We start from the raw sequence: 17,066 nt of genomic DNA, 5'->3' as shown, positions 1-17,066 counted from the left end.
CTACTTCCTGACTCACCTGGCACCTAAGTAGAGCTTCCTGGGGTCACCTAACCTGGCTTTTTGTGTCCTTCTGCTCTTTCTTTGTGACTGATTGATTTGGAAACAGAAAGGACCATTTGGCCCCACTTGGGGTAAAGCTGCGTCAATACATTCAGCTCAAAAGGGCGGTTGTCGGTAGTCAGGGCTGTGGGGGCAGCATTTGCAAGGGAACCTGCAGAGGTTGTGTTCCCCTCCCTGGGAGAGTCTGGGGGCAAGCAGTCTGTCATTTCCCTCCATTTGCTGGGTCAAGCAGCACAACTTTTAAATTGTGGACTGGAGACCTTCTTGGAAGGCCTTCTAAAAGTGCTCTGGGTGTTTCCAGTTTCCTCAAGCATCTGCTCCAGTTGTCCACTCTTCCACTGCAGGTCACCTGAGCCGAGTGTTCCGAGGTGCTGATCCTGAGGTGAGTGAGAAAGGACATTTGATGTTGCTGGTGTTTAAGAATGTGCAGCAAACTGTGAGCTTGGCCTGTGGCAGTGAGTGTAGGGGGCCACGCTGAGTAGGCTGCAAGAAAATCCATTTCCCTGTCTGCAGCAGCAAGAGCAAAGGCATCACTGGCTATTTCCTAATTTTCCATTGCAGAGCTTTAAAAGAACTATAAGCCCAGTTTTGCAGAGAGAACGTTGCTTCCTGATAGTAGCCAGGGGAGGAATATCTAATTCAGAGCAATTTGTGGTAGTCTTGAATCAGCCCATTTCAATTTAGTCTGAGTGACTCCAGAATCCTATTGCTATCAAAGTTGATGATTTGTACCTAGTAGAGCTGGTTCTCAACCTGAAGAGAAAGAAGGTTCTGAATGAGCCTGTGTCTCATACTCCTGTCTGTCCACAGAGCACAGAACCAAGAGCAGATTCTTCTCTGGTTCCCTGTGCTCCTGGAGAAGAGGCCGAAGAGGAGCCGAATGACCACAATCCTCTGGCTGTGGTCATACCACAGCCTGAACTTTCCCAGACAGTAAGTGCCACTTCTGGAGGGTGCTGTCTTTAGTGCAAGCCAGGTCTGCAAGTTTCTGAGCAGCCAGCTCTTGCTGTTGGTGCCTGAGGATGCTGAGTGCTTGAGTCCTGCCATGACCCAGCAATTCACCTCAGCCCAGTGAACACCTGGAAATGGCTCTGAGCTGTCATGTTTTGGCCCCAGCTTGCTGGGATGCTGATAGAGGCCAGCCTGAAGCTGGAAGGCTCCCTGTCTGCAGAGGAGGGAGCATGTCAAAGACACTGCGCTCAGCCTTGTTGGATACATGGGGGACACTGTGGTCTGGGGACATTTGACCCTCTCCACAGACTTGCCAAGTACCCACAGGCACAAAAAGTATTGATGGAACAACACAAGGTCTTTGGGGTGGATTGTCCCCGCGAGCTTCTTGGCTGTGCTTACCTGGGAGCGTTTCAGAGACACACTGGGGACATGGAATCCCTTGAAGTCAGGGATTTTGGTGCCTTGGTTGTCAGGTTGTTCTTTTGCCTCTTCACGCAGAGCAGTCAGTAGCAGAGCTGACAGGGGCTCAGAGTCCACCTGTCTTTTGGCTTTTAATTAGCTGCTAAGAGATTATTGTGTTGTTCATGACTGCGTGGGGGGGCACTCTTCTGTTGTGTACCCAAAGACACGTTCCGTGTCAGCTTCCTAAGGGGCTGTTGGAGCTTCGGCCCCAGATGGAGCCTGATTGTAGTGCCAGTGTCACTTTGGAATCCGTGCCTCCCCATGGGCAGAGAATGAGCCAGGAGAGCAGCAGCACAGTGCTTTGGGAATGTGTGAGCCCAGCAGTCTTGGAATCTTGGCCCAAAAATGTTGTATGGGAAGTTGAAAGCCATCTTGCTCAGGCAGCAGGTGGAAGAGGCACAGGAGAATGGCCAGGTAAGCCTGGCTGGGCAGGTGACAGAGTGAAGGGCAGGAAGAGGGGCATCAAATGGAGCTCTTGGGACTGAGGAGGCCAGGAGTCCCAGAAGCACTGAAAGCGCAGAGCCTTGTAATCTGCATTGGGATCAGAGATCAGCACTGAGACAGCAGGGTTACAATGGAAGCAGAGGTGGGCAGGGAAGCCAAAAGAAGTGGCTGAATGAATGGGATTTGGAGGCTGAAAGACGAAAAGCTGAGCCTGATGGCAGCTCCCAGTCACTTGCTCTGCATTTGTGTGCACAGAACACCGAGGCAGAGGCACAAGCAGAGCTGCCCAAAGCTCTGTGTGACGGCATGACAGTGAAGAGGACTAACCAAGAAGCAATGAGAAGAATTCAAGAGCACTGGAACCATTATCAGCAGAGGCGCAATCAACAAAACCAGGTGAGTGCAAGAGTGGCAGCCACTCCACTCATGCAAGTTTCTGCCGCTTGTTCTTTACAGAACTTTGGTGAGGAGCTGCAGCAAACTCAGGCTACGATCAAGGAAACGGACAAGAGGCTGGAGGAAGAAATGGAGATTCCAAGAGAAAGAGAAGAGCAAGTTCATCTCCTTGAGGAGCAAGAGGCTCTAGAAAAACCAATGAGTGAACCAGCAATAGCCACTGCAGTCACCAACCTGGTGCTTTCTGCCCTTCTTGCCTTTCCCCTGCCGAGTAGCAGAGGCGTGGGTTGATGCCTCTGAGTGCCATCCTGCTCTAGTGTCAGTGCCAGACACTCTGAAGGACACTCCCTGCTCTGCTGAACCTCAGCTGCTGCCCTGAACAGTGGCACTAGTGCTTTGGCCTTTTGGCCAGCAGGCATCTGAAGGCATTCCTGCTCTCCTTGTTTCTTGAGGTGTTCTCGCAGGTGACCATGGTGACCCAGACGGATCTGGAAACAAGCTGTCTGTATCCCTTGTGAATCTGGTCTCTCCCTTTCCTCACAGTCGATGACTCTTGGCTGACAGGGACAAGCTGGACTCTGACTGCTTTGTTCTCTTTGACTTGAGGTGGGAGTGTTGACATCTGGCCTGGCAGCCTGCAAAGATTTCCAGCAAGTGACTGGCAACGAGGAGCCCCAGGATTCCTCTGAGGCACAGAAATTGTCCCGAGCAGAAGCGCTGCCAGTTGGGCACCTTCTGAAAAGGGTGGAGAAAAAGAGGACTCCGTGGAAAGAGGTAGAACATTTGAACAAGGAGCTGCAGGTATGTCTGCGGCCCTTGGAGGAGGAAAAGAGTCCTTGGGAGAAAGTGGAATGGTCACATTGGCAGTCACCTTTCAGAAAATGCATGCAAATGGTTTTGGGAGAAAATGGAAAATGAATCTGGCCGTGAACTGGAATAAAACCAGCCTTTGGATTTGACCCACCTAATTTCATACGTGGACATCAGAACAAACCCATGGCAGAGGCCTGCATGTGGCTGACAGCATCTTCCTAAAGCCTTGCGTTTGAAAGGGGATCAGGGGCTAATCTCTGCCAGCCACATTTCTGACACCAACTCCTTTGTTGTCTCAGATCTACACAGGCTCTTCTGTTGAATCTGCAGCAGCAGCAGCAGCAGTGTCACCTAAAGGAGCCTTTGCTGCCCCAGCTGAGAAGTGGAGCTCTGGCAGTTTGTTCAGCTCCAGCCCTGACACAGCTGCTGCCCAGCAACAGGAGATGGAGGACAACTCCCTGGAGCTCCTGAGTACGTCTTGTGTCTTTCTTCTCTGAGGGACAGTGTATTGTGTGCACGTGTCAGCGTAGCTGGACCAAAGGATCCTCCTCCCTTTGGTGTCCCAGGGACATTCAGGGCTCCCCACAGGAAATGCTGTGCTCCAAGGCAGCAAGAGAATGCCCTGGGTGTTCCTGCTGCCTCTGAGGGCAGCTTGGATGTGCTGAGGTTTGCCTGAGCTTCCCCATCTGCTAACGGCAGAAGCAGAGATTGTTCTTGCATCAGCAGAAGGCTGTGACCTAGCAAATGATCCAGGCAAGTCCTGTGTGCTAGTGGCCAAACCAGATAGAACAGTGAGCTTCCCGAATTCTCCTTAGACTCCTGATTTCTCACTCATCACCAGAGCCAAACAACTTCAAACAAATTGATTGGGTTGGCATTTTGTCCCTTTTGTGGTTTTGGTTGTGGTTGTGGTTTTGGTTTTAGTTCGGGGCTTTTTTCTGGATTTTTTGGGGTAGAGGTTTTTTTCCCACCATGAAGGAGCTCTTCTGCCCCATGTGTCTTACTGGTGTCATTTTTATGACTGTTCTTATTTCCGCTACTACATCTACAGGATTTTTTTACGATAATATTATATTTTTGTCAGTGAGAACTCCTTTGAAATAACATCAGCTGACAGCAGAAACAGAGAGCAAGAGCTGGGGTTTTTTGTGCCTCCAATGAAAAGACAGATAATTTTATCACAATCTGTATTTCATATCCTAGTTTTGTTCTTAGAAAGATGTGTCTAAGAGACACATCGCTGTGGTGTGATCAGATGAAAGTACACTGTAGGCATTTCTCAGGAGTGAGCCTCCAGCCCCTCTGCTGAATATTGCTCAGATCCATGGCACTTTTTCCTACCTGATTCCCAGTCATTCCCATGACTCATGGAATGCTATCTATTGGCTCAAGCCCTGCTCAGGTCAGTCTCGAGGACAATACATCAAGCCCTTTGTGATTCTGTAGCAAGTCAATCTGCTTTTTGCCCAGAACATCTGCCAGGACTGTTCTCTCAGATAAGACCTGGTGGGGCTGAGCACAGAGCCCAGTTGACTCTCATTCTGCTATCACCTGCTGGCACAAAAAGGGCATTGATGTGCACCTCGGTGTGTCTGATCTCCAAGCCAATCCTGCTGTGTCCTGAATGGGGACACCAACTTCAAGGAGCTGGCTCCGGCTGTGCCTTCTTCCCACTGCTTGTCAGTGCGGGTGCTTGGGCTTTGGCAGCTTTGTTGTGGTGGCTGCCCTGCCCCTGAGGGCCGCTGTGACTGCAGAGGCTGGAGCCTTCCTTAGCTGGGAGAGTCCCGCTGCCGCCCGGCCGCTGCAGCGTGGAGCTGCCCCGAGGCAGCAGCCCCTGCTCTGGGCCGGCTCTTGCATGGCCTGGGCTGGGCTCCCAGAGGGTCACATCTCCTCTGGGCAGCTGTCCGTGTCCCTCCGGCACCTGAGGAGCGCTGCTCTCCCTGCTGCCCTTGCCCGCTGGGGGAAGATGGGCACGTGTGCGGGGCTGAGAGGGCGAGTGCAATGGCAGGGACTGATCCCTGCTGTCAGGAGGAGGAGAAGCAGTGTGGTTCTTCACGTGGGGCACGGGCAAGGGCATCTTCCAGCTCATCCTGCTCCTCAAGGGTGAGGCCCCCCCTGTGATTGGTTATAGCATGAGCTGCCTTAGTTTTCAAAGGGAAAGGCATTCTTTTGCCCAACTGCTGCAGGGTGGGGAGATGCCAACTTCTTCTGGGAATGCATCTCCCTGTGCTTTGCTTTCTGTCAAGAGATCTCTTCAAGGACTGTGCAAAATTAGTCTCTGTGCTGGCCTGCTTGTACTGCAGAACTGCCCGTCTTGTTGCAGGTGTTGTTGTTACCCAGCTGCCCACAAAGGACTCAGAAGCCCAGACTGTACAGCCTCAGTGCGGCTGCCTTTTGCATCTCTTAAATGGTGGGATCTCTGCTTTCAAGTCAGCATCTTGCGTTTTGTTTCCCTCAGGGGAAATGGTGAGCATGGAAAATCCCCTGAGGAAATACACTGAACGGGAAAATCTTGGCCAAGGGTGAGTCCAACCACAGTTACTTCTACATAATCATGGGGCAGGCGATTTGCTGCTGGAATATCTGTCAAGTGTGAAGGCAGGCAAGCTGCAAACATATTCACACACTTGGGTTTGTCTGCTCCATCTCTCAGTACTGGCCAGAATTTGTCAGTGTGGTCTGAAGGCATTGTCAAAGACACTTCTATTGCATTGCCAGAAACAGCAACCCACTTCCTATCATAGCAGTGAGATAACACTTCTCAGCAACATTTCTTCCCAAGAATTTGCTGAAGGAAATAGTCTATGGTCAGGATAAAAACCTCCCAGTTTAGAAACTGAAATCCAAGATGAAAGAATCAACTGGCCTTTTGAACTGAGGCACTAATCCCCAGTGTCTCAGGAACAGGCCCAGTGCCCATGAACTGGAGAGGAAAATGCATCATTTACCTTCTGGCAGACCCCTCCTGCATGCTGCAGGTTGGAGGCATTTCCAGCAGGCATCTCCTGTCTGGGCTGGCTTTCACTCCAAGATCAAAATGACTTCTCCTTTCTTTGCTGTTGTTTTGTTTCTAGGGGTTTTGGAGCCGTTTGCAGAGCAGTCAACATTGCCACAGGACGAGAGGTAAATGCCAACAGCCCCTGCAGATTCTGCTGCTCTCCAGGGCTTTCCTCTCTTGTGTCAGGTGGGGCTGGAGCCGTGGGCAGAGCTTTGCTGCAAAGGCACAAGAAGCAGAGCCTGGTGCCAGCCTGCCAAGTGCATGTGGGACACTCTTTGTCCTGCTCAGCTGCCGGAAGGAAGGCAAGGAGGGCAGCGGTTCCTTTCTGAGAAGAACGCTCTCCCTGGCTCTCAATTGCTCCAACAAAGGTGGTGCCTTAGAGCGTCTCACTGCTCTTGCGGGCTACAACTTCAGAGTCCAAAATTCTCATTTCTGGCTGCCAGCAAATACATCTGAATGTTCCTGGCAGTTCCTTAGCCACCTGCAGTGCTGCACTTGGGAACTGCACGGAGGGAGAGATCTGCAAGGCGTCCCTAAAAGCCCCAAGCCCTGCCTATAGCCCAGGATGTATCCCAGAGTACCAAGGCACACATTACTTCTTCTGAAGTACAGACAGAGAAACAGAGAGTGTGCACACAGCTTTGGGGGTGATAGTTGAGACACCATTGTTAACAAGTGGACAGGGCAGAACGTCAGTGGCCATGTGTCCTGTAACTGGCCCCGAAAGGAGCAGAGAAATGACCTGTTGGAATGTCAGTTCCTAATGACTCCTTTGTCAAATCACAAGGCACTTTGGCATGGCTCACCCGTATCATTGCAAAATCACTCCTCCCATGTGTGTTGTGGTCTCGTGCCACCAACTTCTAAAGTTACTGATTTTCAATGTTATTCTAGGTGGCCATCAAGAAAATCAATCTTCAAGGACCGAGCATGATGCACGATATCGTTACTGAAGTCATGGTCCTGAAGAGGAATAGGAGCCCCCACATTGTGACTTATTTAGACAGGTGAGTGGTCACAGTCTCATCTCATGAAGGTTTGCTTACATACTAAAAGCATGCAAGGTTAAAAACCCACTTTGCCACTGGCAGAAAAGAGAGGTGGTAATTATTATTTCTCTACTCATCTCCGATGGATGGGAAGAGAGTGTATTTTGTCTCCATGGGTCTTCCCTGGCTTTCAAACACAGAGTTGGAAAACTGTCTGCATTTTTGCCGGCTGGCCATCAGAGACATCTCCTTGATCACAGACGTGCCATTCTGCTTGAGACTGCACAGACTGCAAACAATGCACAGCCTGGTGGGAATGGCTATTCCTTGAATTCTATCCTTGTCACAAAGGGACCCAGAAACAAGGATCAAGCAAAGAAACCAATGTATGCATGTTCACCTGCATGGCCTTGTTTCCTTCTGTGAGCTACATTGTGCGTGAGGAACTCTGGCTGGTGATGGAGTACATGGATGGAGGCACTCTGAACGATGTCATCACGGAGACAGAGATGACAGAAGACAAGATTGCGAGCGTCAGTCGGGAGGTCAGTCAGGGATCCCAGCTGTGCTTCCCAGGGCTTGGGCAGGACTGTGTGGGAAAGAGGCTCAGAACAGGAGTGATTCCATGTGCCAGGCTTTGTTTCTGTGTTGCTGGTATGCTATGGGCAAGCAGGAGCTTCTCAAGGGAACTGCCTGCCAGTGCCCCTGCACTCACTGGACTCTGTTCTTGTCCTCTTATCTCCTGTGTTGCATTTTCACTCTGTTTCTTGTCTTTGCTATTCTCCATCTTGTGTCTCTAAACTTTGGCCTTTCTGCGCTGCATTCCTTGCTTGTAAAAGCAAAGGTGGTGGTGGCAGCATTTGAAAGGAACAGCAAAGAAAAAAGAGAGGCTCATTTCTCTCAGTCCTCAGCTGAAAAGGTTGGCAGTAGAGCCAAAATGCTCTTTATTTCTGAGCACATCCACTGCAGCAGCAGTCATCCTGGCTGGTTTGCAGGGCAGAGTCTACACCAGCAGTTGCTGTTGCTCTTGGACAAGCTGACGTGCCTTTCTTTAGCAAGGTGCTGCTCTGCTAGTGTTGGAGCAGCAAGCTCTTCCTCTCAATGGCACTGTGCTCTGCCATTACTGCCCATGCCGCTGCAGAGGGAATCTTTGGGAGCTGTTCCTTTCTTGTGTGATGAACTCCTATCACTGATTTTTGCCCTCCTGGTTTTGGTTTCTCTCTCAGTGCCTACAAGGACTGTATTTTCTCCACTCCAACCATGTGATGCACCGAGATTTGAAGAGCCACAACATCCTACTCAAAACTGATGGCTCTGTCAAGCTAGGTCAGTATATTCTTGGTCAGGTACAGCATTCCAGGGATATGGGGGGTGTGGGGCTGCTTTTGAGTGGCTGGCAGTCCCCCAAAATGGGGTTGGTGGCAGTGCAGGGAGCCCTGCTGTGAGCTGACCACACGGTTGCAACGTGCACAGACCTATTGCAAGGAACAGGAGTCCAGAGTGGCACTGCTCTGTGTGTGTCCCTTCCAGAGGGAGGGAGCTACAAGTCTAAAGCTTCAGGGGAACACAAGGCACTGTTGGAGGCAATGTAAAACGTGGGCATTTGGAAGTAGCCAATGCCATATTTACTTGGCTAAAGTCCTGAGGGAACAGAGCAGGGACAGTTGCAAGAGATTCAACAGCACATTCTCAAACTTCTACTGGGCAATTCTTTGGCTTGCTTTCCTAATTGCACAGCATTCCAACAAAACAGTCTTTTGCTTTCTTCCCAGCCGATTTTGGCCTCTCTGCTCAACTGACCCCTGAGCAGAGTAGACGGAACTCGGTGATCGGGAGTTACTGGTGGAGAGCCCCTGAAGTGGTGAACAGTCAACCATATGGCCCCAAAGTGGACATATGGTCCTTTGGAATTGTGGCCATCGAAATGGGTGAAGGAGAACCTCCTTATTACAATGAAAATCCTGCCTCGGTAAGGTGCAAATACTCTCTGATCCCTCCGTCTTTCTTCCCTGTCCCACGTTCTGTGTGCCATTGCACAAAATCCCATTGCCATCTGCTGGAACTACTTCCCCCACGGTCCCTTTCTGAAAATGTCCCTGCAGCACATCAGCATCTGCTGGACTTTGCTTGCATCCTTGGGGGAACTCAAGCCTTACCCCACTCAAACAATCTCCCTTTCTCAGGCAACATTGGCTTTAGCTTAGAAGTCCTTCCAGCTCTTGTGGCTGTGTAGATGGCCCTACAACAGGAAACAAGCATCTGGAACTGGTATTATCTTTCCTGAAATGAAGGAAAGAAACCAAACCCGCCAAAGTTTTTAAAACAGTATGTTTGGAGAGAAGAAATTGCACCCCCATTCTTCTCACAGGGAAACTTGCCTGAAACCTGGACAAGAGGTTGTGAAGACCACAGAGACTCTCGTGCTTCTTGTGCAGTGGCGCTGAAACACTTAGTGACCATCTTTCTTTCCTAACCCAAACCAACTTCTCCATGTCACCCAACTGAAGCCTGGTGATGCGGAGAGCCTGCCCAAGCCACCCCTTTGCTTCCTTGCCCTGCCTAGGATGGGCATACCATTAATGCATTGACTTGAGGATCCAAATGAGCAGAGGGCTACCATAGAGATGACATTTCTTCCTCTTCTGATTTGAGCACCAGCATTTCCCTCTTGCTGTGTAAGGGAAGCTGAAATTTGCAGTCCGCTGAGAGACAGAGATGCAGGTGTTTCCTGTGTGGCCAAGAGGCATTTTCATCCCAAGACATTTGTGCATGCTTCTTCATGTGTCTGTGTTGATGATGAGATTCCAAATGTTTGTTTCCTTACCTGAGAAATACCTGAGGGATTTCCTTTCTTTACTTTCAACTACCATTGTTTTCAAGAACCAAGCAAAAAGCTTGCTGACTTTGGTTGGATGGCAGTTGTGCTAAGGGACCAACAAGCACTGCAGAGATGCTTTTCATGTAATAATGCTAGGAAATAGTAGAGTGACTTAATAGAGCAAAGTCCTCCTTCCAAAGAGCCTGTCAAGCTGGTCAGGTGAATTCTCAGAGAAGGAAATGTGCTTTTGCTGATGTAGTTTCCACTAACAAGGTCAGTCAACGAAATCAGCTGCCAAGGCAAGATCTGCTGCATGTTGGAAAAGCTGTGGTGCATCAGGCTTTGGAGTTTTGTTGGTCCATCTCTGGCCTCTGTCATCTCTGCCTCTGTGCTACAGCAGAAAGGGCCACTGCAGAGTGCAGCTTAAACAGTGGGATGTGGGAGAGCAGTTTGAGACGTGACAGAAGCAGCTGAGAGACTGGTGTTTCCTTTCTCTCCAGGCTCAGTTCCTGATAGCCACAGAAGGGACCCCAGAGCTGCGGCCAGCCCAAGCTCTCTCCCCTTTGCTGCGTGACTTCCTGAGCCGCTGCCTGCAGACAGAGAGGCGCGGCGCTGGTCTGCCAAGGAGCTGCTGCGGGTAAATGCCTGGGGCTAAGGGGAAACAGTGTCCCAGGGATGGGCTCCTCCTGCACTGCAGTGCAGGCATCAGATGAGCCCCCCTCCTGCTCACCTCCACTCTTGGTGCTGCTCAAATGAAAACAGTCAGGAATCCTAGACTGGGCTGGGCTGGCAGGGATCTCTAACTGTAGTGATTGAATTAAGTTGAACAGGACAGTTGTGGGTTGTTGTTCAGTGGGGCTGTTCAGGCTGGGTTTGTGTTCAGAGTTTTGGGTTCTGTGAAGTGTGGGTCTGGTGCTTGTGATGAGCGATCACGAGGGGGGCTGAGAGGGGACAGCAAGAGGGAACTTTGCCCGGAGGAATGACATCACGGATGACTGGATTGGCGCACTGTGGCAGCCAATCACTCAACGGAGTTTGCAAAATTATTGGACATCAGTTTGGGCCAATCAGGACTCCTGGATGGGAGCCAATGAGAAGAGAGGATGATTTTGGATCCTCCTGGAGGCTATAAAAGGACTCCCCCAGGGAGGAGTGGGGTCGTTCAATGGTACTTTGACTAAAGCAGCACCAAGCACGCGTGCTGTCTTTTTTTAATATAAGTCTGTTTTGGTCGCAGAAAAATCCCTGTTTCCAGTTGTGTTTTCTTCAGTAAAAAAACGTTAACCTAATCACGGCGACTGGCTCCTTTGTTACATAAAGGTCATCTGGGCCAAGTGGCCTGCAATGAGCCAGGACATCTTTAAAGAGATCAGGATGCTCACACCTGAAATATTCCAGGCCTGGAGCACTTACCAGCTCTTGTAGCAAGCTGTGCCACTGTTACTCCACTGTTCTCCTTAGACCTACTTGATTCAATCTCCTTTTAATTTAAGAATATTCCCCTGCCCTTGAGGCTCTTTCCTTGGAAAGTAATGGTTCCTTGTTTTTTTTCCTTTGTGTAGCATCCATTTGTAACATCAGACAAGCCTGCATCCAGCCTTGTGCCACTCATCGTTACAGTGAAGAAGTGGAAGGAAAAGACAAAATGGGACAATCACTTTGAAACTCTTTTCTCCATGACCAGCTTAGAAGAGGATTGTAGAGTAGGGTTGTAGTTAGGATTGTAGAGTAGAATTGTAGCATAGAATTGTAGCATAATATTGTACAGAAATAGTCTCTGAAACCTTAAGTCATTTTGAAGATTCCCCTCCCTCTGAGCCTGAGAGAAAGCTCAACATTTGCTTCTGAACTGTCAGGTTTTTCTTAGAGATGGAAAGTGACCTTGCTGGCTTCTTTGGTATGGTTTGAAAGTAGGGAAGGCTGCCACAGCATGGACAACAACCCTTCCTCTTCCCATACCTGCTCTTCCCAGCTCCACATTCCCATTCCCAGCCCTTCTCTGGGTGGCAAGCCTGGAGTGCTGCAGCAGCTTGGTCACTGCCCTGGTGTGTGTCTGTGCTGTGACCACAGGCAGGGGCAGGCCATGGGCACTGCTGGGACACAGCTGGGCTCCAGCCACAGCAGCTCCATCAGCAAAGGGCATCTCCTGAGGGCAGGGCAGGGAGGCTTTGCTCTCCTCCAGAGCTGCTCTCAGGAATGTGCTCCAGGAATGCCCTGGAAGAGCAAAGCCCAGTGCCTGGGGCATAGGGGCAGTGTGTGGAGGGGGCACACAGCAGTGTCCTGCCACAGCCAGAGCTCCTGGCATGGACCTGAGGGACAGCAGAGCAGGGCCTGGGCTGTGTCTTTGTGCCAAGGACAGAAAGGTTAGAGCCATCCTAGGGGGTCTTGAGCACCTGGGAAAGGCAGAGCTGGAACCAGTCTGCACACAGGGCAGAGAGGGGCACTGGGAGAGTCCCAGACTGGTTGGGCTCAGCAGAGACGGAGATGTGGCAGCCATTCCAGGCACTAAAGGATAAGGCAGGGACTGCAGAAACCCCGGTGGGAGGAAGAAGAAGGGGATGTTGTGTGCCCAGACTTTAGCAGGGCCTGTGACATGGTCTGCTGTGGTCTCCTCAGAACCAGATTGGAGAGAGCTGGGCTGCGGGGTGGAACGTGGGGTGGGTGGGAACTTGGCTGAACAGTGAGGGTCAAATGTCACCCATGGTACAGAGTCCTCTTGGCAGCCATGGCCTGGTGACATCCCTCAGTGACCACCTCTTGACTACTGTGGAACATTCATATATTCCCTCTGTACTGTTGTCCCAAACTAGGCAGGAACACAGTACTACATAGTATAAGGCCTACAGAGAAGGTATTGCTTATTCAATGCCAGGAGTAAGGGGGAAAGCTCCACCACAAACTCACTCATCCATTCTTCGCACACTGCTAGCTTTTATAACTTTTTTTCTTAATATTCACATTATACTTTCCTAACCTGCATATTGTTACATATTTTCTAATTACATGATTACAAAAGCCCTTGCAGCACACGTGCAGTTTTTGCACGAGCTGGTCATCAGCCTCCTGGTGGTCATTTTGGATGAAGGCTCAGAAGTCTTCCTTGGGCTTGAACTTTTCATCTCTGTTTCTGCACACACTCTATAAGATTAGCTGCTCAAATAGCCAGTGGTGAGCTTCTGCAGTTAGCTTGTTCTGTTAAATTTCCTGATTTCTATAAAGTGCTTTGTTCACATACCCTGTTACAAAGGAACTACTTCTTTCTGCACAGCTACAGATTTTTGCAGAGCTCAAGCGTTATGCCTTGGTTGCCTTGGCATGAAAAGGAAGGAAGGAGGAAGGGGCTGTTACTGACAGATAAGGCTTTATAAAGGGAAAGCCTTGTAAAATCATGGCTCGAGCCTGTTACATAGGCTAAGTAAAAGGGAACTGCTGGAGAGTGACTCATCTAAAATGAGTAGAGAGACCTGAGAGATATGAGAGACATGAGAGACCTTCTGCCTGACTGCTGCATGTCCACATTGTGGTGTACAGTAGTTGTTTAATTTGGGCTTATTGTGCCTTAAAACTATGTAAAGTAATTACCAGCTAACCACTTTAAAAAGCCAGTTTTTTAGCAATAAAGAGCACTCCTGTGCACCTGCCTGAGGTCTCTGCATCGCTCATTACTGCAACTGGGGGCAAACCGGGGAGGGTGATGGGGCAGTATGATCTGGCTGCTGAGGCATCAGTGAGGTATTGGAATCTTATGGAACCAAGGCTCTGATGGGACACAATGGGGCCTAATGGAACACAGGATTCCATTGGGGCTCTATGAAATCTCACAGAACCAAGGCTCCAGTGGGACACAGAAGAGCCTCATGGAATAAAAGAACCAGTCAGGTTCTGGAACCCGATGGAACCAGGTCTTTATTGTGACACTGTGTTGTGTCATAGAACCCAAGAGACCACAGTCACAGTATGGAACCTCATGGAACCAAGGATCTGGTGTGACAGAGCAAGGCCTAATGCAGCTCAAGAGAGAGACGATGGTGAGGTTATGGAACCTCATGGAACCAAGGGGCTGGTGTGACACTGTGGGTCCTCATGGAACCCCATAGTCCATTGTGAGGTTATGGAGTTTCAGGGAACCAAGGCTCTAAAGTAACACAGCAGGGCCTCATGGAATGCAAGAGACCATTCTAAAGCTGTGGAATTCCATGGAACCAAGGCTTCCATGTGGCCCAGCGGGGCCTAATGAAGCTCAGGAGACCTCAGTGAGGAGGTTATGGAAGCTCATGAAACCAAGGCTCTAAAGGTACAGGGCAGGGCCTAATTGAACAAAGGAGACCATTGTGACTCTGTGGAGTCCGTGTGGAAACAAGGCTGCAGTGTGACAAATTGGGGCCTCATGGAGCTCAGGAGCTCATTGTGAGCTTATTAAAGCCAATGGATCTGGGACTCTGATGTCACATAGTGGAGCCTCATGGAACTCAAGAGACCCTCATGGAACAAAGGTGCAGTGAGTCACAGAGGGACCTCATGGAAGCCAGGAGAGCATTGTGAGGTTATGGAACAATATGGCACCAAGGTTCCAGTGTGACTTGACAGAAGCTCATGGAATCAAGGAACCATGTGACCCTCCAGAACCAGCATCTGAAGGTGGATTTTCTGCTCCCTCCTGGGATGCTGGTGGACAGTAAAGCCTAAGGAAACCTCTCAAGTGTCTGGCTGTGTCACCAGTGTGGGGCATTTGGGGGGACCCACTGTCAACCCTGGCTCTGCTCCTCCTCCTGGCTGGGTGTGGAGCTGCTGGGACACTGTGAAGAGGAGTCCTGATGTTCCTCCCCCTTGTCCCCCCAGCCATGCACAACTTTTGAGGCACTTTGAAGCCATCCTGAAGGTGAAGTTAGGCTGGGCTTGGGGAGGTGTTGGGACAATTTGGGCACCTTTTGGGGATGTTCCATTGTCTTCTTCCCTGTCCATTATCTGGCCCCTGATCGGACCACCCCCGTTGCCCACCCTCACCAGTCCCTCCTGTGCCCCCCACAAAGGAGAAGGGGCCTGACGAGGGGCCAGGGACAAAGGAGGGATTGCCATGCTAGAGCACCAATGGCAGCATTGTCACCTGCAGATCTGAGTACTCACGGGGGTGTTCCACATCCAGAGCATGGCAGGGACAGGCACAGGCGTGGGGACAGAAGGGCTGATGACACTGTCTTCACCCTGTCCCTGTGGCCCCTCCCCCAGCCGCTGAGGGGGCAGGAGCTCCCACCCCCCTGTGACAGAGGGTCACACGTGTGGCTGCTGTTAGGAGCACGAAAGGACCAGGCAGGCCAGCAGGAGGTCAAGCAGGAAAGCTTCTACTTTATTTTTCTGACTCCATATTAGATACAATTTTACAGACAGGCCAAGATTGGCTATACAGGTAGCCACGTCTTTGACCTCATTGGTGAACATCACCATCAATCATCTTTCTCCTCCTAGAGAGGAAGAATGTAAACAATTCTAATAATAAACATAGTTTACTTGAAGATGCGTGAGAACAAAACACAAACAGTGAAAAGCAGGCAAACTTGAGGCCACATCTCACCCTTTTACCATTAAAAAAGAAAAAAGGAAAAAAGAAAATGAACAATGTTCAATTTCTTGACGTGGAAGGACCATCGGAGTGATCATCGACATCAGAGTCGTCACTCAGTGGTTCCTCCACTTGTTGATCTTGGTCTTGGTCACGGTCTCCTGGCTGTCTGTTGGCTGAAGTCTGTCTTTGTGGTCTCAGGTCAGGACGAACACAATTTGCAGGTACCCAGTGTACGCCAGTATCTGTGGAAATGCATGCATATCCGCATTAAGGTCATAGAGACCTTCCCATTGCTTGGTGACTAGATTTCGCAGCTGGACCTTCGCTCGAGGTCGATGCATGTCGTCTGAAGCCTTAAATGAAAGGTGGTGGTTCAAGATAACAGGGTTATTTGAGTTCTGCGGCACTGTAAGGTGATTAATTGTACACAAAGCCTTTTGCAACCGACTGTGTGGGGTTTCACCCTGCATTCCCCATTTTTGTTTTGGAGAACACGCTTGAGTGTACTATGAGCACGTTCTACAATTGCCTGGCCTGTGGGAGAATGAGGGATCCCAAATTTAGGAGAAACACCCCATAACTGAAGGAAGTGCCGCACCTTCTGCGAGGTGTAAGCAGGACCATTGTTGGTCTTGATAGCAGAGGGTATGCCTAAAACGGCAAAGGCCTGCCTCCAGCGAGCAGTGACATCGCGGGTCTTTTCTCCCATGTGAGCTGAAGCCCACATAGCAGAGGAGAACGTGTCCACCGTAACATGCACATACTTGAGCCGGCCAAACTCGGCAAACTGAGTAACAGCCTTCTGCCAAAGTTCCAAGGCCTTGAGACCCCTGGGGTTTACCCCTGCCAGCAAAGGTGCAGCGACCGCGTGACAATCATCACAGGACTCAACAATGTCACAGGCCTCAGTCGACGTCGACTGAAACTGCTTCTGCAGTGTATGTGTGTTCTGGTGGAAAAACCCATGTGATGCCTTGGCCTGCGCGAGTGTATCAGGCTGAGGGGCCACCCACGCTGGGTTAGCCAGCTTGTCAGCCCTCGCATTACCTTCTGCTACAAATCCAGGCATGTTAGTGTGGCTTTGAACATGCAGAACATAATAAAGATGAACCCTGTCCTGAATAGCACACCACAGGGCCTTCAGTAGATGAAACAAGGCAGCATTGCTGACTTCTTTCAACACCGAATGACCCAACCGCTGAGCAATGTCGGCCACATAAGCGGAATCAGTGATCAAGTTGAAGGGTTGCTGAGAAAACATCTGAAAAGCGATGACGGCAGCCCTCAGTTCAACCAATTGGGCTGACCCATCCTCATGGCCTTTCAGGACCTTCCACTCAGATCCATCCTTCCAAAGTAACAATGGCCTTCCCTGTTTTTTCCCGACCCATCAGTGAAGATGGTGGGTCCTTGCAGTGGTTCCTGGCTGTTTCTGGGCTGCAAAGAAATTTGCGTGGATCTCGCCACTTGCAGTAGCTTGTGGCCGGGCAGATGATAAGTGATCTGCCCTGTGAAATTCTCCAGAGCACCTTGCAGCAACACACTGTTTGCAAGGCTCCAGTCAAAATCTTC

General features: G+C 50.3%; 1 protein-coding gene across 1 annotated transcript; it reads left to right on the top strand.

Annotated features, from left to right (window-relative positions):
* Positions 1-1,821: 1,821 nt before the first annotated feature.
* LOC136374900 (serine/threonine-protein kinase PAK 3-like) lies at positions 1,822-14,790 on the top strand. Its single transcript, XM_066340283.1, is given in 10 exon segments — positions 1,822-1,890; positions 2,176-2,512; positions 7,020-7,134; positions 7,544-7,661; positions 8,343-8,442; positions 8,889-9,085; positions 10,435-10,531; positions 10,534-10,571; positions 11,497-11,632; positions 14,774-14,790. Coding segments are annotated over 10 exon segments (1,224 nt in total).
* The last annotated feature ends 2,276 nt before the right edge of the window (positions 14,791-17,066 follow it).

This window comes from Sylvia atricapilla, unplaced genomic scaffold, assembly GCF_009819655.1.
Source record: "Sylvia atricapilla isolate bSylAtr1 unplaced genomic scaffold, bSylAtr1.pri scaffold_187_arrow_ctg1, whole genome shotgun sequence".
Taxonomy (NCBI): Eukaryota; Metazoa; Chordata; class Aves; order Passeriformes; family Sylviidae; genus Sylvia; species Sylvia atricapilla.
This window is presented reverse-complemented; position numbering and strand designations above follow the sequence as displayed.